We start from the raw sequence: 21,998 nt of genomic DNA on the forward strand, positions 1-21,998 counted from the left end.
GCATTTCACCACACCAAAAGGTTCCTGATGGTCAAAAATAGACCAGCATAATCAAGGACATGCAAAGAACTTGAGGAAATGAAAAGAAGAAATACAGGTGAGGAGGAGAGAAGCAGCAGTAAAGGAGTCACCATATTTTCCTCCTCCTGGCCACCTCTGCGTCACTGACTTCTCTCCCAGGTAGGGAGCAGGAGTATAGCTTGAGAAAGGACAGAAAGCACTATGCCTTGTTGTTTGTCCACCCAGTTTGATTCCTTTACTTTCCCCATACCAGCAACACTATCATCTACCTAATTCCACCAACTACCACTGCTCATTCATCAGCCATCTTTTCCTCTGTGGCTGCCTCCATTCCACCACCACTGATGGATGCCATTCTTAACTACGTTGACTGTATCACAAGGTCTCTCTTCCTTTATGTTGTCTGCACAAGAATAAACAATGTTCTTCCATTTGAGAGGAACTTTTGGAAATTTTCTGCAAACCTGGGAACTCTCCTAGGTCTGTAGAAAAGTGTCTCCTGTCTCTATTTAGCAGCATTCTCTGAGATTTTCAATCCACACTGGGACCAGATTCTGAGTAAAATATAGGACTTCTGGGAGGTACCTCTTACCCAGTATCTTCTCTATCCCCCCCTGAAAGCTCCTATTATGACTAGGAGGGAGCTTCCTCCTCCCTCCTGGCCGCTAGTTTTCCTCCTGTAGGGGTGTGCGCTTCGGGAATCACACCCGAATTTGACCCGATTCAGAAAGATTTGGTATTTCCAAAGCAGGGCCAGCATGCTGGCCCCAATGCGGAAATACTGAAGTGGGTATTTCCGAAGCGATTCGGATTGCTTTGGAATTATTCGGAAATCAGAGAAGCAGCCATTTGCTGGCTGTTTGCATTTGCAAACAGCTAGCAAATTTCTGCAGGAAGAGGGTAGGGGGGAGAAGGAGTGAGTGACTCACTACCTCCTCCTCACCCCTCCCATCTAGCAAAAAAAGGCAGGAATCTTTGCTTTGCTGGCTCACACCAACGCCAAGGCCTGGGGTTTCTTTTTTCAGTTTTAACTTGAAGCTGGGCCACTGCTTGACTCATAAGAACATAAGAACATAAGCAAAGCCATGTTGGATCAGGCCAGTGGCCCATCCAGTCCAACATTCTGTCACACACAGTGGCTAGAAATCCAGTGCCATCTAAAGGACTGTCAGTGAGGCCAGGACACCAGTGAGGCCAGGACTGTCAGTGAGGCCAGGACTCTTTTCAAACTGTTCAAACTGTTTGACTGGGGATTTCTTTTCACAGTGGGCCTTGCCATTCAGGCCTTACTGGCTCACACCAATGCCATTGCCTCTTTTTTCAGTTTTTTAACTTGAAGCTGGGACAATGCTTGACTCTGTTTAAACTGTTTGACTGTGGCTTTCCTTTCACACTGGGCCTTGCCATTCAGGCCTTACTGGCTCACACCAACACCAAGGCCTGGATTTTTTTCAGTTTCTGGGGGAAGGTAGTTTATGGATTGCTATACTAACCTCCTTCCATTCTGTTCCTGGCCTAGACAGACTACGGAAACTCTCGGTGCTGCTGAGGCTCTCGTCTCCAGTTTTACTGCAGCCTGCAACTGAGGAGGAGAGGACTTCCTCTGGAGGATTCCTGGCTGCCCATCACTTCACTGCCCATCGCTGGACTTCAGGACTGGTGAGAGAGTCTGTGACTCACTGGGTTTTCCATTTGGGTGGGGAAAGGGGTGGAGTTTTGCTTGTCTGGGTGGAGGGGAGTTACAGTTTCCACACACCACACACACACACACCAGAATAGCTTTTCTTTTAAATGGTGTCTTTAGAAGGTAGGCCAGTTGTAGGCCTTCAGTAGCTATTTGCCCTCCACTTAATTGATAGGGAACCAAGGGTAGTTTGTTATCCCCAGTGAATAGGATTCAGTAGGAAAAGTATTAGTTAGAGTTCAGTTATCTTCAAATGAGAGAGAGAGAGAGAGAGAGAGAGAGAGAGAGAGAGAGAGAGAGAGTCATATAAATAGGCTGCCTATTAGTTCCCCCATAATTAGGGTTTCACTGCTCATCTCTGGCACCCTTGGAGCCAGGCTGGGCATATGAGTTTTGTAACAGGCTAAGGCTTTCCTTTTATATTGGGGTTTAGGGCCAGCTTGATTCCTGAAGAGGAATTCAGCTGTTTGGTAGGTTTAGGTTCCCAAAAATAAATAGGGTTGTTTAAAAAGATATTGGACTGACCATTTCCAGCAGTAAAAGAGCCACAAGAAGCATAGCTTTAGAAATAGGTAGATAGATTTGGAAAGCAAAATGTAAATTTTGGGGGTTTTTTTCTTAAAAACCAAACAACAGGTAGTTCGTGCAGGTACAAGGAGGGGAAAGAATGGCAGATAGGAAAGCTGAGAGGGGCCCTGGGGAAAGGCAAGAAGCAAGTCTAGAGGGGTGGAGGGCAGGGGGAGGGAGACTGCTGCAGCTGTCCCCCCATCTGAGCGGAGAAGGCCCTCCCCTACGCTGCTGCCATTCACCAGCCTGGCTTCTGGCGACAGGAAGAGGGTTCGCAAGGCCCTCTTTCCTGAGGCAGCAGGTGCAGGGCCACCCCCAGTGCAGGTGTCTGAGGCAGGGGCTGGAACTGGGCAGGGGCCTGCTGCTGAGGCTCCTCCTCCTCCAGCGATTGAGACCCAGCTGCTGGAAGAGGAGCAGTATGTGGTGTCTCCTGGGATGGCCGTGGAGCACATGACTCTCTGTGCTCCCGCTCACCCCAGGAACCCGTAGGACGTTGGAGGAACTGCAGGAGGAACCCCCCGCTGAGAGGTCCTCACCTGTTTTCTCTGAGACCAGCAGCAGGCCTCTCGTGGCTGTGTAGGAGGAGGGGGTGCTGGAGGAAGAGGATGAGACTGTGGTGGAAGAGCCCACATCTCAGCCCCTTCAACCTCAGCCATCCCCAACTGCCCAACCAAGAGTAGGACACAGTGTGTCTGGCCTGCGCACCTCACAGGAGGTGTCTGCTGAGGGGCCCGTGAGAACCTCCCCTGTGAGCACATACTGATCTCTGACGTTCCCACTCGCTGGAACTCCACCTGTGCCATGCTGGAGCGCTTGGTGGAGCAGCAGGCCGCACTCCACGCATGGCTCTCAGAGAGCGGCGGTGCGAATAAGGTGGGTGAGTTCAGCCAGGAGGACTGGCTCACCATCACCCAGACAGTGGATGCCCTGAAGCCCTTTAAGGACTTCACTGTGGCAGTCTTGTCAGACATGGCAACCCTGGGTCTGGTCATTCCTCTGGTGCACATGCTCCAGAGTTCACTGCCCCCCTTTGTGGACCCAGACGCACCACGTGCTGACTCTTCCATCGGTGTGAGTGCTCGTGAGAAGGCTGCAGAAGGACATAGCTGCCAGGCTAACGCCTCTCACCCAGAAGGAGTCGTACATGTTGGCAACCATGTGTGACCCGTGCATTAAGAGCACTTTCGCCGAGCGGGACAGGAACCTCAGCCAAGCCAGAGATGCCCCCTGTGCGCGGGTGAGATGCAGGCAGGCCAAGAGGGTACACCTGTCATCAGAGGGGACGGAAGAGGGGCCCTGCCCTGAGGGTCCCTATTGTGCCCCCTCTGAGCAGGCTCCCCCAGTGGCCATCACCAGAATGTCCATGGTGATGGAGATGCTCCGGCAGCCCCTCAGCCATCGTGAGTCGCTTGAGACAGGATTAAGTGGAGGCAGTGGTCAGGGACTACCTTGCGGAGCCCTGTGAGTTGCTGTTCACTGGCCTGCTCAGCTACTGGGCCAAGGAGATGGTCTGGCCGGACCTCTCCCTCGAGGTGCAGCGGCTTTGGTGGGGGTAGATTTAAAGGGGGATTAGGCCTGAGGCCGTGGATGCCACATTCCATGTGTTCTTGTTGGGGGAGTCTGGATTTTCCCATAACAATAACCAATGGAGAGTGGCTGGCCAGTAACTGCAGGGGTAGGTAGGTTTTTTTGGAGGGTGGTTCTTCTGATGGGTTGCTTGGGTGTGTGTGGTGTGGCCAGACTATGGCTGTGGCCATTGGCAGCACAAATCCATGTGTTTCTGCTGTGTGGATGGAAGTCTTCCACACAGTAGAAAGAAATTGAATGGTGTGGTGGTGGGAGAACCACCTTTGGGGGGCCATTCCATGGCCCCCCTGAAATGCAATATCCCTGAATCTTAGGGGAGGATGGGAGGACAGGTAGTAGCAGGTCCCCTGAAAGTTGGGTGCATTTTGCTAGCAAAATGCCACGCCAAGCCAGAAAAGCCCCCTCTTTTTTCACCACAGAGATTAGTGGAGTGGGGGAGGAAAGGAGCACCTTCTTTGGGGGTCTGTAACATGGCCCCTCAAAGTGCAATCTCACTGAAACTTGTGGACAGGTGGGAGGACAGGTAGAAGCAGGTCCCTGAAAGTTGGGTGCATTTTACTTGCAAAATGCCACCCCAAGCCAGAAAAGCCCCCTTTTCCCCCATAGAGATTAGTGGAGTGGAGAAGGAAAGGAGCACCTTCTTTGGGGGTCCATAAAATGGCCCCCCCAAAGTGCAATCTTCCTGAAACTTGGGAGGGGGTGGGAGGACAGGTAGGAGAGGGTCCCCTGAAAATTGGGTGCATTTTGCTTGCAAAATGCCACCCCAAGCCACCAAGAAAGGTCACTTGTTTTTCCCCACAGAGAATAATGGAGAGTGGAGGAGGATGGGGTACCTTCTTAGGGGGGCATAACATGGCCCCCCAAGGTCCAATCTTTCTGAAGCTTGGGAGGGGTCATTAGAGAAGAGTTAGGAGAAGGTCCCCACCAAGTTTGGTTTGCTTCGGAAAGAAAATGCCCCACCCAGGCTCCCAGAAAGCCGGGAGCAAGTTCCCCATTGAAAATAACGGCCGAATCTTAACGAAGCAAACCCGAATCTTTCCTAATCTTGTATTCCGAAGTGGCTTGCCGCTTCGGAATCCCCTTTATTCCGAAGCGGTTTCCCGATTCGGGTAAACCTGAATCGGGAAACATGAATCAGCCTGGCCCTGCACACCCCTACTGAGCCTCTAAGCATGTACAGATTTATAGTGAATGGCTTGAGTAGAAGGCCTGTGGGTGAGGACACACCCACAGGCCTTCTACTCAAGAAAAATGTTCATTGGTTTACAGAATATAAAAGATATACAGAGAGACAGAGCGCACACAGTATACAGGAAGTAACCATAAGCTTGGGTTACAGCTAAGACAAAAGAAATAAAAGGCAAGAGTCTAATCTTTAACTGTACCTTGAGTATTACCAAACAGACATGGACATCCCATACTGGGATGGGTGTTCATCCTTACGGGGTAGAAGATACAGACATGCCAGCCTCTAACACCTTCCCAGCTCCTTTCCTAGGATAACAGCTACCCTCATCTCTCCCAGGATGACAGGTTTTTTTTTTTCAATTGAACAAATCAACCAAAGAGGTGTTCGTCAGAACTGGTGCCAAAGGTGTTTTTTTCTGCCAGCTTTGTCCTTCTCTTCCCTGCCTTTCAAGGCAGGATTAGAAAAATTCACAAGCCAGCTTAATATCTGAAAGAGGTCTTATTATCACAGCCTCCATAGCCTCTTTTCTATTCTTCCTTCTCTCCTTCCCACCTATCAGCCAACTTAGCTTTATCTGCTCCCTTGTCTTCAGCTTTCTCTTCTTTCCTCCCCAGCATCCTCTATGTGGAAAAACTATGGCTCATTTGCTTGGTGCCAGCTACTCGGCCTAGCTACATAGTGGTAACCCATAGACTTGCACAGAAGACACCTCATTTCCCCCTGCATCCCATTCTCCAAACTATTTTTTCTTTCCTTCTTCCTAGCAGCCCCTATACCCTCACCTTTTCTTGCCTTTTCTCCTTCCTACATAGCCCACCAACTTACATTTTATCTACCCCCATCTTCAGCTACATTTATTATTTACATTTACCTTTCTCCACAAGGTGAACCCAAAGCAGCGTACATCATTTTCCTCTCCTCCATTTTATCCACACAACAACCCTGTGATATAGGTTAGGCTGAGAATATGTAACTGGCCCAAGATCTGCCAGTAAGCTTCTGTGGCAGAGTGGGGCTTTGAACCTGGGTCTCCCATATCCTAGTCTGAAGTTCTAACCACTATACAACACTGGCCCATGGCAGTTTTGTTTGTAGAAAGTTCTTGATTCAGTTCTTGACATTTTTAAGGATAGTTCAAGTGGGTAGCCATGTTGGTCTGCAGTAGAATAGCAGGATTTTAGTCCAGTGGCAAGTTGGAGACCAACAAGATTTTCAGAGTGTAAGCTTTCAAGAGTCAGAGCTCCCTTCTTCAGACACTTACACCACTTACACTGGTGGTCTCTAAGTTACCACTGCACTAAAATTCTAACATTTTCAAGTAAATGATCTCCAGCAGCAGTTATTGTAAAAAAATTTCTCTCTCCCCAAAAAGACCCTGGAGAGCTCCTCCTGTCAGTTGGTATAGACAGTACTGAACTACATGGGCTAATGATCTGGTTTGGAACTTCGGGTTTTGGCTAATGGTCCAAAGCATGGCTACAAAGATGGTGACAGGTCTGGAGATCAAGTCCTATGAGGAAAGGCTGAAAGAGTTGGGTATGTTTAGCCTGGAGAGGAGATGACAGAGAGGTGATATGATAGTCATCTTCAAGTATTTGAAGAGCTGTAACAGATGATAAAGCGGAGTTGTCTTCTGTTGCTACAAGAGGATCAGACCAGAACCAACAGATTAAAATTAAACCAAAAAGAGTTTTCAGCTAAACATTAGGAAGAAATTTCCTGATGGTTAAAACGGTTCTTCGGTGGAACAGGCTTCCTCAAGAGGTGGTGGGCTCTCCTTCGGAGATTTTTAAGCAGAGATGGCTGATTCTATGACTCTGTATGAACTTAGGTATATAGTGAGAGGAAGGAAATGAAGGGATGAGCCAATGCTCAGCTAATTAGAACATGGATATTATTCGTATTCTGCAGTTACTCCAATAGCTGCTCATCAGCTACCAGGCTCAATTCAAAGTTTTGCCTATCATATATAAAGCCCCTCAGGGTCCTATCTACAGGACTGCCTCTCTCCCTAGGCTCCGCCACAACAGCTTCACTCCTCTGAACACTGCCACCCTGCAAATGGGCAAAATCAGTAACTGCCAGTATAAACACATTCTCTGTAGTAGCCCCTACCTTGTGGAATGGCTTACCAGAAGAGGTCAGGAAAGCTCCCACTCTCCTAGCTTCCCGCAAACTGTACAAACTCAAATTACTCGGGAGGGTTTTCTTACAGGTAACAGAACTACACTGTAAGGAAATGGTCAAAGATATGCTTCGATAAAGGGATTAGGACTAAAGACTACACTACTGTTTCCTATCTATCAACTGTTATTTACGGATAGAGCTCTGTAACAGATTTCTCATTTTCAAATTTCTGCAATCAACATCTTCTTGTACTATTAACTGAATGCCCAGGTGTTGATTGTATTGAACTACACTGTGTAATTCACTGTGCACACCTTGAGTCTCATTGGGAAAGGTGGACTATAAATAAATAAAATAAAATAAACAAGCAGTAAATTGCAACTTTTTTGCCAGTCTAGTAAGAACTGGTAAGCCCAGTTGCCAAATTGTTTTAAGAAATTCTTTCTGGAAAAATTTTCAAGCCAATTAACCAAGCCCCTCACTCCAGAAAAACATATGACACCAGACACACAGTTTGTACTGAACTGCAAGGCTGCTGATTAGATGTGCACTTCCAGCCATAAAAGTTCTGCAATCTCTGTTGTTGAAGATGTCCGGGGTCAGCAGCCCAGCCCCCAGACTTGCTGGCAGACAGCGGCAGGGGGCAGCCGGGAGACAGCAGTTCAGCTGCTCTGTCTGGCAAACAGAGCCAGACCCTGCTTACTCCAGGGGGAAGGGGCAAAAGGCCAAAGCCTCAGAAGGCTGGAGGGAGCAGGGAGAAGCCAGCTAGTCCCACCCACCATGGGGGAGAAAGGGGGCTAAGCAGGCTAGAGGAAAAGGGCCAAGGCAAGGGGAACAGGGACACAGCAACAGCCCAGACAGAGCCCTTACCTTCCAAGGAGGAGAAGCAGCCACCACAGCCCAGAGCCACACCCTGGCTAGAGGACAGCAGCCTGGCTCAGGAGGTGCTAGGAGCCAAGCCCCTCCAGGTGGAGCTGCCACAGGCATTCTGGGGGAGGAGATGGGTAGCCCCTCCCAGCATCAGTGAACAGGCAGCACAGAAGCTGGCCAGGGCAGCTCCTCGCGAGCAAGGCCAGACAGGCTCAGCAGCACAAAAGCTGGCCAGGGCAGCTCCTCGCGAGCAAGGCCAGGCAGGCTCAGCAGCACAGAAGCCGGCTGGGGCAGCTCCTCGTGAGCAAGGCCAAGGAGACCTCAGCTGGGGATGGCTCGCATTCAACCCCACCCTGCCAGCAAGGCAAGGAAGCCAAGAAGGGATTAGTGGTAGGAGGGAAACACCTGAGGGAAGGCACAGCTGGGCCAAGTCAGGAGAGGGAACAAGCCTAGAAGGAGGGCGGGGCGGGGAAAGGAAGCCCTATATAAGGTGGCTAGGAAGAGCTCTGAGGTGGTGGGTGTGAGTGAGGAGTGATGATGTGGAGTGAGAGCAGTAGGATGCAAGGGTGGAGGCTTGGAGGAGAGTTCTGGAAGGAGGAGATGGAGGACACAGAGGGTAAGCAGGCCAGGTTGAGCAGGCCAGCGAGTGGACTGAGAGGGAGTCTGGGTGAGGTATACCGCCCCTCCTTCCACAGAGCAGGGTCCTGCAGAGTCCCTGGCCCCCCTGTGACGTCAGGAGCAGACTGCCCAGTGCCACGCCCAGTGGCAGCCGCAGCAAGCCCTGACAAGTTGGTGGCCCGTACGGGGAAGGTCGTTCCAACGCAGGCGCCAGGCGAGGGGATGCATCCCAATGCCACTGCAGAGCTCAGACCATGGCTAGAGGCACACCTGGACGAGGTGTGGAGGAAGCTGGAGGCAACCTTCCAAGCAGCTCAGGTGAAGCTAGCACAGGCGGTGGAACACCAGATACAAGCCTGCACCCCCACAGCCACTCCACCCGTGGTATGCGCATTCGCATGGGAAATTAACCCACCAGCCGGCAAGGCGGTGCAGGGGCTGTGCGCCACCGTGAGAATAGGACGGCAGACCCTACAAGCCCTATTGGACTCAGGGAGCGCAGTATCAGCAATTCGTTCCCAACTTATCCCAGCTGACACCCCAGTGCATCGCTGGGTCCCGGTGACAGACGTGATGGGCCGCACCCAGCCGTACCCTATGGTCTGGATCACAGTGGAATACCTGGGAGCGCTCCGCCGCCTGGAAGTGGCCAAGGTAGCCCACTTACCGCTCCCTATGCTGCTGGGGAGAGATGCCCCGGGGTTCTCCAGGCTACTTAGGGAGGCAGCCGAGGGACTGGCAAACCCACAGGTTGCCCCAGTGCTGCAAGTGGAGGAGGCCCCCGACCCGGATGAGGGTCCCTCTACCAGACCAGGAGCAGGCCCGCAGGCCAAGGAACCAGCGGGACCCCTGGCCGACCGCCCCTTCTGCGAGGCCCAAGGGGCAGATGAGTCCTTACAGCGCTTGCGGGAGACAGCAGTTCGTGAAGAGGACCGAGTGCAGGATGAGCGGAGGTCCCAACGGCTTCCCCGCATTGAGAAGCAAGGAGGGGTGTGGGTCCGCCTAGCCCGTGCCCCAAACGGCCAGGGAGAGATCCGCCAGCTACTGGTGCCGGCAGCTTACCGGGCAGAAGTCCTCCGCACGGCCCATGAACACGCTTGGGCCGGGCATCTGGGGCACCACAAGACCCTGAAGAAGATCCTCGAGCAGTTCTTCTGGCCCTCTGTGAACGCGGACGTGAAGGCCCACTGCCGCTCGTGCCCCACCTGTCAGCGGGTGGCAGCCCGGCGCCCACCAAAGGCCCCCCTCTCCCCGCTGCCCGTCATGGAGACGCCCTTCCAGCGCATCGCGATGGACTTTATCGGCCCACTGCCACGCACGCCCCGGGGCCACCGCTTTGCCCTGGTGATTGTGGACTATGCTACACGATTCCCTGAGGTCATCCCGCTTAAGACGATGCAGACCCCGGGGATGATACGAGCCCTGTCCAAGCTTTTTGCCATGGTGGGACTGCCTGATGAAATCTTGACAGACCGGGGGGGGCCGTTCCGGGCCAAAGCCATGCGTCAACTCTGCCAGAATTTGGGGATCCGGCAGGTGTTCACCTCGGCATATCACCCTCAGACTGACGGTTTGGCAGAGCGTCTGAACCAGACCGTCAAGGAAGCCTTGAGGAAGATGACACGGGACAAGCCTCGACAGTGGGACCTATACATCGACCCCCTCATGTTCGCCCTTAGGGAGACCCCGCAGGCGTCCACTGGCTTTAGCCCCTTTGAACTGCTGTACGGGCGCAAGCCGCGGGGGATGCTCTCTCGGCTGGCGGAACAGTGGGGTCCCCGCACCAGCAGCCCTGCTCCCCCCATACCGGAGTACATGAGCCAGCTCCGTGGGCGGGTGCAGCAGTCCCAGGCTGAGGCCAACCGCCAGCTGACCCACGCCCAGACAAAGCAGAAGGCGGCCTATGACCGGGGCGCAAGGATGAGGACCTTCCAAGTCGGAGAGAAGGTCCTGGTACACCACTCGGTGTTCCCACGGGAGGAGGGGGACCCATGGAGGGGCCCTTACCAAATTCGGAGGGTGCTGGGCCCCACCACCTATGAGCTGCAGTGCGGGCCAGGCCGACGCCAACGGAGAACCCTGCACGTGAACCTGCTCAAGCGGTGGCATGAGCGGCCAGAGGATGGGTGCGCCTTGGCCGAAGACCCCTTAGACCTCCCAGACAGCGAGCTGCCATGGACCGCTGACGCCCCGGAGTTCGAGGAGCCGAAGGTGGATCCACAGCTCAACCCTGCACAGAAGGCCCAGCTACAGGCCCTGTGGGAGCAAGCGCCCGGGGTCTTTTCAAGACGCCCCGGGGTCACGAACCTGGTGCACCATGCCATCCCCACCCGGCCGGGGCAATCTGCAAGGGCAACCTGGCGACCCATCCCCCGGAAGCAGTGGGAGGCGGTGGATCGGGAGACGGAGGAAATGCTGCGCCTGGGGGTGATTGAACCGTCCCGAAGTGAATGGCGCAGCCCCATCGTGTTGGTGCCAAAGCCAGACGGGTCGACTCGCTTCTGCATCGACTACCGGGAACTGAACAAAGTGGCCAAGTTCGACGCATACCCCATGCCGCGGGCAGACGTCCTAGTGGGTCAACTGGGGCCGGCCCGGTACTTGTCCGCCCTCGACCTGACGAAAGGGTACTGGCAGGTACCAGTGCGCCTGGAGGACCGGGAGAAGACGGCCTTCGCCACCCCCCGGGGCCTCTTCCAGTTCCGCCGCATGCCCTTTGGCCTCCACGGGGCAGCGGCTACCTTCCAGCGGCTGGTGGATCAAGTCCTGGGGGACTGTCGGGACTTTGCAATGGCTTACATTGATGACATCGTCATCTTCAGTCCTGACTGGCCCTCCCACCTACAGCACCTGGAGAAAGTCCTCACCGCACTCCAAAAGGCAGGGCTGAAGGCCAACCCCAAGAAGAGCCACTTGGGATTCCAGGAGCTCAAGTACCTGGGATTTGTCATCGGAGGTGGACAGATCCGACCCCCGCCTGAAAAGGTGGCCTCCATAGGGGATGTGCCCCAACCACAGACCAAGCGTCAGCTCAGGAGGTTTCTGGGGCTTCTTGGCTACTACGGGCGCTTCATCCCCCATTTTGCGACCCGCTCAGCCCCCCTGACGGACTGTCTGAAGAAGGGCAGCCCTAGTCGCCTCAGCTGGACGCCGGAGCGGGAGGCTGCCTTCCAGGACTTACGCACTGCACTATCGGACACCACCAAGCTCTGGAATCCGGACTTTGAGAAACCCTTCGTACTGGCAACTGACGCATCGGCCTCAGGCCTGGGGGCGGTCCTGATGCAGGAGCAAGATGGAGGGAGGGTGCCCGTCTTGTTCCTGAGCCGCAAGCTCCAGCCAGCGGAGCAGAAGTATGCCACCATTGAGAGGGAGGCCCTTGCCATCAAATGGGCCGTGGGGGCTTTGCGGTATTATCTGGCGAATAACCCCTTTACATTGGTGACAGACCATGCACCCCTCCAATGGATGCACCGGATGAAAGAGCACAACCCTCGCATCCTGAGGTGGTACCTGTCTCTACTGCCATACCGGTTCACCATTACCTACCGCCGGGGGACCAGCCATAGGGATGCGGACTTCATGTCACGGCTCTTCGAGCCAGACCCCCCCGAGCCAGCGTCCAGGCTAAGAGGGGGGGTGTGTCCGGGGTCAGCAGCCCAGCCCCCAGACTTGCTGGCAGACAGCGGCAGGGGGCAGCCGGGAGACAGCAGTTCAGCTGCTCTGTCTGGCAAACAGAGCCAGACCCTGCTTACTCCAGGGGGAAGGGGCAAAAGGCCAAAGCCTCAGAAGGCTGGAGGGAGCAGGGAGAAGCCAGCTAGTCCCACCCACCATGGGGGAGAAAGGGGGCTAAGCAGGCTAGAGGAAAAGGGCCAAGGCAAGGGGAACAGGGACACAGCAACAGCCCAGACAGAGCCCTTACCTTCCAAGGAGGAGAAGCAGCCACCACAGCCCAGAGCCACACCCTGGCTAGAGGACAGCAGCCTGGCTCAGGAGGTGCTAGGAGCCAAGCCCCTCCAGGTGGAGCTGCCACAGGCATTCTGGGGGAGGAGATGGGTAGCCCCTCCCAGCATCAGTGAACAGGCAGCACAGAAGCTGGCCAGGGCAGCTCCTCGCGAGCAAGGCCAGACAGGCTCAGCAGCACAAAAGCTGGCCAGGGCAGCTCCTCGCGAGCAAGGCCAGGCAGGCTCAGCAGCACAGAAGCCGGCTGGGGCAGCTCCTCGTGAGCAAGGCCAAGGAGACCTCAGCTGGGGATGGCTCGCATTCAACCCCACCCTGCCAGCAAGGCAAGGAAGCCAAGAAGGGATTAGTGGTAGGAGGGAAACACCTGAGGGAAGGCACAGCTGGGCCAAGTCAGGAGAGGGAACAAGCCTAGAAGGAGGGCGGGGCGGGGAAAGGAAGCCCTATATAAGGTGGCTAGGAAGAGCTCTGAGGTGGTGGGTGTGAGTGAGGAGTGATGATGTGGAGTGAGAGCAGTAGGATGCAAGGGTGGAGGCTTGGAGGAGAGTTCTGGAAGGAGGAGATGGAGGACACAGAGGGTAAGCAGGCCAGGTTGAGCAGGCCAGCGAGTGGACTGAGAGGGAGTCTGGGTGAGGTATACCGCCCCTCCTTCCACAGAGCAGGGTCCTGCAGAGTCCCTGGCCCCCCTGTGACGTCAGGAGCAGACTGCCCAGTGCCACGCCCAGTGGCAGCCGCAGCAAGCCCTGACAGAAGATAGTGCTGAATAGTAAGGTGAGCAAGTTTATAGATGCAAAAGCTTTCCTGTATGCAGGAACACCCCTTTGCATACATGGCATTCCATCAGAAGTAGCAATCCACAAGAAAAAAATGGTTGTTCTCTTTCAGACAATTAAAATATGGAAATACTGACCTGCTTTACAGGGATTTTATGATGACTGTATAAGAACCATTTTATTATAAATAACTTTTACAACTTTTAGATAACTTCCTATCACACCCAGTATAGCAGTGAGAGTATATTAAAACACAAGTTAATTTGTGTTTTCTGTTCTCAAAAGCTTCTAAGCTGACGTTTGAATAATGAGCTGCACAGCTCAAAGATCTATTCTACTCCTCCCTACCACAGCAGCCCACTAAGCAAAATCTGAAACTTTGTTTGTGAGGTTTGAAGGAGACCTTCACAAACAGCATGGGCAAGAAACACAGGAAGAGGCATCACCAAAAATTGTCTTGTCATATCTGAAGACAGTTCTTTCAGCAGAAAACCAATCAACTCACAGCATGCAGTCACTTAAAAAGTTTAATGAAACCATCCAAATTAAAAATGTTCAATTCAGAATAAGAGAGAATTTTAAATGTCAATTTGCCTTTGTTTATATCTGAACTACACAACTATTTATATAACAGAAATAAAGCACCTGAGACCAAATCATGCACCTCCCCATGCTTTGATTAAAAGAGACTCCATCAGCTATAAATTCAGCATCAAGATAATCTGAGTTAATACTCACTTGCTACAGTGGTCCTATCTCACCAACAAGAGTAACAGTTTTTGCCACTAGATTCCATTCTGAATAATATCTGAAATACACATATGCAGCAAACCACAGCTGACATTTTAAAAATAGCTCTGTGATATGACAACAAAGCAAGTTAAAAACACTGATGTATTCAGAGGAAGAGCCAGCTTAAATTTTCAACAAAATAATAGTAAACTTACTTTCTTGTCTTCTTTCACTTTTTGAGTTTTCTTCTTCATCTTTTTATCATCTAATTCTTGATCTGATGTAATTGCTGGGTTATCAATGCCACCTTTCCATGTTTCTACAGGGGACAGAAGCGGGTCTTCTTCACTACCACGATGTCTTCCTTTTCTTTTTGTTTTAGAGGTTGTAAAAGCTTCATCATCACTTGCATCTGAATGTGCTCTCCTATAATAAGATTTGGCTTTACTAAAGAGTGTTTTAGATTTATATTTGTATTTTGAAGGTCTTCTTTCTCCATGAGTCCTTGAAGTTCTGTCAGGAAATCCATTTTCTTCATCACCTTGGGCATTATTTATAGCAAATGAATTTTGAATTTTAATCATACGATTTTGACTATCATCAGGAACTGCATAGATATCATCACCAGTAACACCTCTGAGCTTAAAAACTGTGTCTATAGGTTCTGCATAATTATCAGATTGATCTAGATCATCAGTTGCTGCCAGAGGCATTCTACATTTTCTTGGATTTTTACCAATGCCTGCCTCAATTGTTTTTAATAGGTTTGGATCCAGTTTTTTCACATTTGTCTTGGGTACAATTGGCTTTGGCTTTATGGGAGGAGGCACTTTATGATTGCGTTCATGATCATGACAATTAAGTGGCGTACTATGCACAGGATATTCATTACCTTCCAAATCTAGTCTATATTTTGATCGATCGCTGGGTGTTGGTAGCAGCTGTACATCATCTCCAATTGGGCTGTACGGAGGTGGGGCTTCAGTATCATCTTCTGAATCCGGGTAGCCACTGTAGGCAAGAGAGCTTCTTTTGGGAGAATGCAGGAAAACATCCTCACTTGTATGTGTTGACTCTCTTGTACTATCAGATACATACGAATTTTCAATCATATTTTTCTTTTCCAAAACGTCACTGAAGAACAGTGTGAAAACCTCAGTTTGACGATGATATTGAGATAAAGAATACAAAGCTGTAAATTTAGCAGTAATTTCAGTGGCTATGTGCTCCCCCTCGGTCATTAATTCTTTGATAGCTTCGTTCTCAAAAAAGTCTGCCTGACTGTCAGTAACAGCCACCAATTGGACAGGAATAGTATCTTGTACTTCTGAAAGAAATGCTCGAAGCATTCCCATAGATGCTTTCCGCTTAGCAGAGTAAACCAATATATACCCATGAACAAGTTCATCTTTTCTTACACCAATTGAAGAATGATATGATAATATTGTAATCTGTATTCGCCGCCTTTTTTCACCTATAATTTTATCAAGCATTAGGGAGTTACTTTGACCAGCCTGAGCAGCACTACATGAATGAGAGTCAAGGAAAGGTGAAAGTATAAGATCTACACTGAATGGATCTCCACACATAGCACACATTACAATTCTCAAATCAGCTTCTGAAAGGTCCTTAATTATAGGAACAGGGCTTACAACTTCAAAATGGTGTTTAACTGCTTCCAAAACTCCCCTCAAAGCTTGTTTTATTTGAGCCTCATTAAATTTACGTGGGTAAGTACCAGCAGGCACATCTATAAAAGGACACTGCAACTTGTTTGCCAATTGCTGTCCTTGGTGTCTTAGAATTGGCAAATTCTTGCTTACGCTCTCTCTCTGATTAGCTATTATTAATGTAAATGGAAGATTGGCCATATATTTGTCTCTTCTTATTTGAGATGCCTCAGTCCTTATTTTTCCAATGCAATCACCAATAAAATTCAGTGATTCAATAGAATTAAACACACAGAAACATCCATGCGGTTTGAAGGCAGAAGTCCATAACTGACTCAAAAGATAAGGTGATTTTGCATCAACTGGTCTAAGATCAAGTTCATATATTTTTCCATCTAAGGCATACTCATCATCTGTGGATTGTGTCCGAATCTCATTTGCCAGCTCTTGTGCCAGACCATCTTTACCCAGAATAAAAAGATTAACTTTATCAATACTGGTACTATCATGATACAAATGTAAGCGACCATGGTCCAACTGCAAGAGACTATTGGCAAGTAGCTGTTCCACTTTAATGTCCATGCAGTTTTGGCCACTGAGACACGTTTCTTTAGTGGGATGATACACAAACCCTATATGTTTAAGAAGAAGAGACTCTCTATCAGGTGCAAGTTTCTGCAAAGCTTTGTATCTAGGCTCTTCACTCAGAACTGCATGTATTTCACTCATTTTATCAGAACTAGGCGTTGCATTCAAATCTAGGTCATAAAACAGCTCTGAATGTTCAAAAAGCATTTCCTGAAATTCCTCTTTGGCTTTTTCAACTATTTCCCGTTGATGTCTGCTATATACTTCCCTACTATCTGCCTCAGTAATATATTTGAAAGCCTCATCCTCCATTACAAAACACATAACTTCTTCCCAGGGCTGCCCAGGAGAGATGAACTGTATTCTTTCAAGTGTTTTTTTGAACTTCTCCTTCATTTCAACTCTCCTTTTTTCTGATATAAGATGCTGTACATGATTCTGATAGACTTTTTCGGCTTCTAGCGTACTCAGAAGGTCAAATGGAATCCTTCTGTCATTCACTTTATCTATATGGTCAGTTTCATCCCAGGGTGTTTTTTCCAGCACCACAAAACATAGTGGGAAATCTGGTCTTTTCTCCATCAATTTCAAAGCTTCAGACCAGCTCAAGTGCTCAATTTCTTCAAGGTTTGACAAAAGGGTGTTAAAAGCTCTTGGTAATGTATTAATATATTCATCTCTTCTTTTTCTTATATGCTCTTGTTTAAGCTGTTCTATGTGTTTTGAAAAAGTATTTTTGGCCTTTTTTGTTCCTTCTAAATTAATGTATTCTTCATAATCTGGATGATTTTTCAATTTATTACTAACAGTTTTCCATGTGGCATGGTAGTCTCTAACGGTCTGCACAAGTTTTTCAAATTTATCTGTTGCAGTAACAACAAGTTGTCTCTGTGTTTTATAGGCATCCAGATAGGGAATTATTTTAGGCTTACCACGGGTTTTATCCATCATTTGTACTAATGCAGTAAAACATGTCTCTACATTGACATTGAATCTTGCTGATGTTTCAACTACCAGAAGGTTTTTTTTATTTGAAGCAAATGCCTGAACCTCTCGTAAATAATGTTCCACACATTCATCACATTTAGTTGCTGCTATTATTATTGGCTTTTTAGATTTTGATAGCTGAATATAGAGGTTATTCACAAACTTAAGTTGATCATCAAACTTTCTATTACACCCTTGACTTACGTCAATGCACAACACAAATCCATCAATGTTTAGTTTCCCCTCAGGCATTTGTTTTTGCTCAAAGTCTTGCTCCAATCCAAGCTGATCTGTGCAAATATACATAAGTTTTTCTGCTGACTGCAATTTGGTTGCAGCTGCACGTTTTATATAGAGTTGTAAATTCGTACTCCGATGAGGCAAAAAAGTCTGATCATCGATAAACTCAGTCTGTTCAATAACATGAATTTTGCAATCTATTCCATCCTCTCCACATTGCGTTACGTCACCCCAGTATAAAAAGTGATCATTATTAACAACTCGGCCACCAAAGTCAATTGTGCTAAGCACAGAGGTATGTTCTGGGTAGTATTCATCTGCTTTTGAACGCACAAATCTATTGCACAAACACGACTTCCCGACTCCACAGTTCCCCTTGTCTTTTTCAGTTCCAGAAAGTCCAACCACACTAATAGCATAGGATGGGGGGCGAGGTTCTTTGTTCTTTGCCATCATAGCGTTCTTCTCATTATTCTATATTCACTAACATAAGCGGGTGTAGCTTTCATTCTTAAAAGTGCCTTTACACACTGAAAATTTATCTTCAAGCTCATAGAATTAGTTGTCAGTTTTTCTTAGATTTTCAAGCTTGCAATTAACTAAGGGTTCAGATCCAGATGTCTGAAAAGAGAGGAAAAGACAGTTTTTGTTAAGCAACAATTCTTTTAATTAAAAATGTTGAAATAAATTCAATGCACACAATATCAGATGCCTTTAAGCAAGTTAAAGCTATACTAAATTGGACTTCTCCCTTTTATTTGCATCTACTACTGCCATTACATTGTTTTTCCTTATATACGGTTACAGGATTTCTTGTGCTGTCTAATTGCTTTCTATATTTTGTAATCCACCTTGAATCTCAGTGAGAAAGGTGGGCTATCAGTGAACAGGCTACTATGACTGTAAAATTAACTATAATAATCTGTAAAGGATAACCATATTTATATTTTAAACTTAAAAGCTTTTTATAGTACTTTACGTTATCTTGGGAGCCTCCCTACTGGTCCCCCACCAGGGAGGCTATGAAACCATCTGCCCCCCTTACAAGCGAAGTCACTAGAATGATATAAACTGTGGCTCCCACCCCCACCTTTTTGATTACATTATGATTGGGTAAATGGAGGGGGCCGCCCTCTGAGATGTTGATTGTGCATGTATGGATTTATGTGCATGTATGGTTTATGTATGTGCATGTCTTGATTTTGTATTTAAATATTTTTAAATTTTGTATTAATCATATTATTGAACCCTGCCCTGAGTCTGCTCGCAGGGCGGGCAGGCTAAAAATTGAATTAATAATAAACAATAATAATAAATAATAAACTTCTTAAACAAAACTATTATTTATACAACTGCCTATTACTGGAATAGAACTAGATACTAAGGAACAGGAATATAACTATTGCTCCTGTAAGTAAAGTTTTATCAATTGAGAGGACTCTTGATCAAGAAAGGCATATGAAATTCATGGTCTCTGTTAAAAACATTTCAATGAAACCATGTCCCACTAAAGTAAATGCCACTTGCTTCCAAGTAAATACATCTGACCCAGGAAGGGTGATCTTTATCATGAAACAGGCAACCATGCATGAAGCATTTTTCTGAACACAATCTAAAACAGGAAAGTAGGAAACAGAAAGTACTAATAAGAATAACATGCTCTTTATGGGCTGATTTGCAGGCACTCCATCTTCCAACAAGTAAATAAGCAATGTCAAAGCTGATCATACCAGTCACGTATGCAGTATAGTATGTCCCCATGCATAGCTGTATGTGTGCATCACTCAGATTAAATATGCCTCAAACAATTCAGGAGCAGTGATCACATTGCTTTAAGACATGCACGGTTTTAAAGCAATGTGATTTCCAAGGCAACAGCAATAACTAACTAGCACTAAACTAGCTTCAAAGCAGCAAAACCAAATTAAGGTATATACTGAAGTTTAAAGTTGCAGGCTTCCCTTCAGAGTGAAGCTAAAAAGAGTGAAGTTAAAAGATTCAGAGTGAAGCTAAAAGATTCCCTTGCTTTAACTGTAGCATTACTGTCATGAAGAAGACTTCTATCTAAGAATTCAAAGTCTACTTTACACAGACACCAGTGTGTTTTGGGCAAGAGTTATTGGGTAGTGGGTTTGTGACTCCCTGTCAAGCCAAAAAGAAGAGGGGTTTTATCTTCTGAGGAAAAGATTAATTCCTGCCCAGTTTTGAAGGGGGGTTGATTCGGAGGAGGACCCCAGGTCTGTTGTGAAGGAAAAGCGGTTTTAGACTACTCAGGAGATAGAAATGCCCTCTAGTTTCCAGAAAGGAGTGAGTAAGGGGCACAAAGAAAGTGATTAACTGCAGAAAACCTGAAAGGTCATAGGAAACTTCCGGAAGACATCTCTCACTGTTAAAACCAAGAATATATGAAAATAAGCTTCAAAGATACTATTTTGCCTATTGCAAAAAGCGTATTCTGTAAAACCAACAAAATTTTTCCTCTGCATTTCCATCCCCTGACTACACTTACTCAATCCCTGCCTGTTAAATAAAGTTGCATTTCTTTTTAAATGTTATACAGTCTCATTTCCAAGCACAAAAAGGGAGTTCCTGCTTTTCCTCATCAAGTTCCTGGGCTGGGCTAAAAGCCAAAAATATATCTGCATGACAGAGTAGGACAAACAGACTTTCTAAACCACAAATATTAACATGCTACTTGGGGCAACTCAGTCAAAGCACGGAAATTCAATTTGGCAGGAAAATCTGTCTCACAGTGGGGAGAGTGGGGGGAGTCTATCATACCATGCAACCTAGCTATATGAAATATCATGTGCATCTGACCATGTTCGGAATGTACAACACTGTCCCGCCCTTATCAGTTCGGAGAGAGACAGCCAGTTTGGTGTAGTGGTTAAGAGCGCAGGATTCTAATCTGGAGAGCAGGGTTTGATTCCCCACTCCTCCACTTGAAGCCAGCTGGGTGACCTTGGGCTAGTTACGGCTCTCTGGAGCTCTCTCAGCCCCACCCACCTCACAGGGTGTTTTGTTGTTGGGATAATAATGACATACTTTGTAAACCACTCTGAGTGGGCATTGTCCTGAAGGGTGGTATATAAATCGAATGTTGTTGTTGTTGTCATAACTTCACTCAAAATCTTGGAATATGGCTAAAAGCCTGAACAGGCATGATGTTGAGGCAGGCATTTTCAGTAACCTCTCCCTATAGAAAAGATATACTTCACTATTGGAGGACAAAGGCATAAGGGAGCACAGTAATAAGGCAGTTTTAACCCTTGCCTTCTTTCACTATAGCAAAGACTTATGTATATCCTCTTAAAGATTGGAGTCAAGAATAATATTTGCTGTAAATGCCAAGACAGCAAAATGGTGAAATAGTACTGTGGCATGTACAGATGGTGTTTCCCTCAACACACAGTAATCATACCATCCACATACATGACATTACAGCATAACTATGAGGGAGTGATTTATAAGCAGGTATAACTCTGAAATCTTCCATTTTAATAACTAGCTTTAATAACTAACTTTGTTAGTTTAACTACAGACAATACACTTTTCACTGGAAGCACTGATAGCATGTCATATTATATATTAGTTTTATGAATCCCACAACACAATTCTACACTTTTAAGTCTTACTTTATAACTTTATACTTAGTTTTGTACAAATGATGATCTTTTAAAATATTTTTAAAAATTAAAAACCCACTAGTGAAACATGAGATAAAGCTCCTAAATCAGGCACAAGCCATTATACAGCCTAAGTTATGGTACAGCTGAGTTATATATCTAATTAAATTCCAATCTGGACAATAACCTCAGAATGTGGATCAAAAATTCCACACAATAGGACCATGTATAGAGATGGTGTATTGTTCTACAAGTGAGGGAAAGCTCCAGATTTGCAGAAAAATATGAAATGTTTTTTAAAAGTTTTAAAAAGGATAAAAAACTAAACATTTTAGTTTATTTTTCTTTTTTATTTTGTATTGATAGTATCTTACTTTTGTTTTCCTCTACATATTTTGTTAATGTATGATTGTAAGTATCTATTTTGTGACTGAATAAAAAGGAAAAAACCTAAAAACAGAGAAGCAATGTCCACTTCTTTAAGAAAAAAAATACCATGGAGATCTTGTAAGACTATTTTGCGAGATCTCAGCAGTCATTTTAGGAGTTGCTAGGTAATCCCCAACCTAGCTGGGTTGAAGGCGGCTGAAGATGGGATAACAGAAAAGGGTAGGTAGGTGGGTCTAAGAAAAGGGAATTCTGGACCAACCATGGGAAAACCCAGTTGAAAAGCAAGAGTATGAGAGGGGGGAAATGAGACCTCAGTATGAATACTCATGGGTCCTCCACTTGTATTTTTTCACATCTCATAGCGAT

General features: G+C 47.6%; 1 protein-coding gene across 2 annotated transcripts in view; it reads right to left on the minus strand.

Annotated features, from left to right (window-relative positions):
* Positions 1-21,998, minus strand: part of ARHGAP5 (Rho GTPase activating protein 5) — an 82,304-nt gene that overhangs the window by 36,606 nt on the left and 23,700 nt on the right. For both annotated transcript variants that reach the window (XM_054972370.1, XM_054972371.1), the window contains exon 3: positions 14,344-18,234. In XM_054972370.1, coding sequence (XP_054828345.1) covers positions 14,344-18,069 — 3,726 coding nt within the window. In that variant the 5' untranslated portion in view covers positions 18,070-18,234. The remainder of the gene's footprint in view (positions 1-14,343; positions 18,235-21,998) is intronic.

Source organism: Eublepharis macularius, chromosome 2 (genome assembly GCF_028583425.1).
Source record: "Eublepharis macularius isolate TG4126 chromosome 2, MPM_Emac_v1.0, whole genome shotgun sequence".
Classification (NCBI taxonomy): domain Eukaryota; kingdom Metazoa; phylum Chordata; class Lepidosauria; order Squamata; family Eublepharidae; genus Eublepharis; species Eublepharis macularius.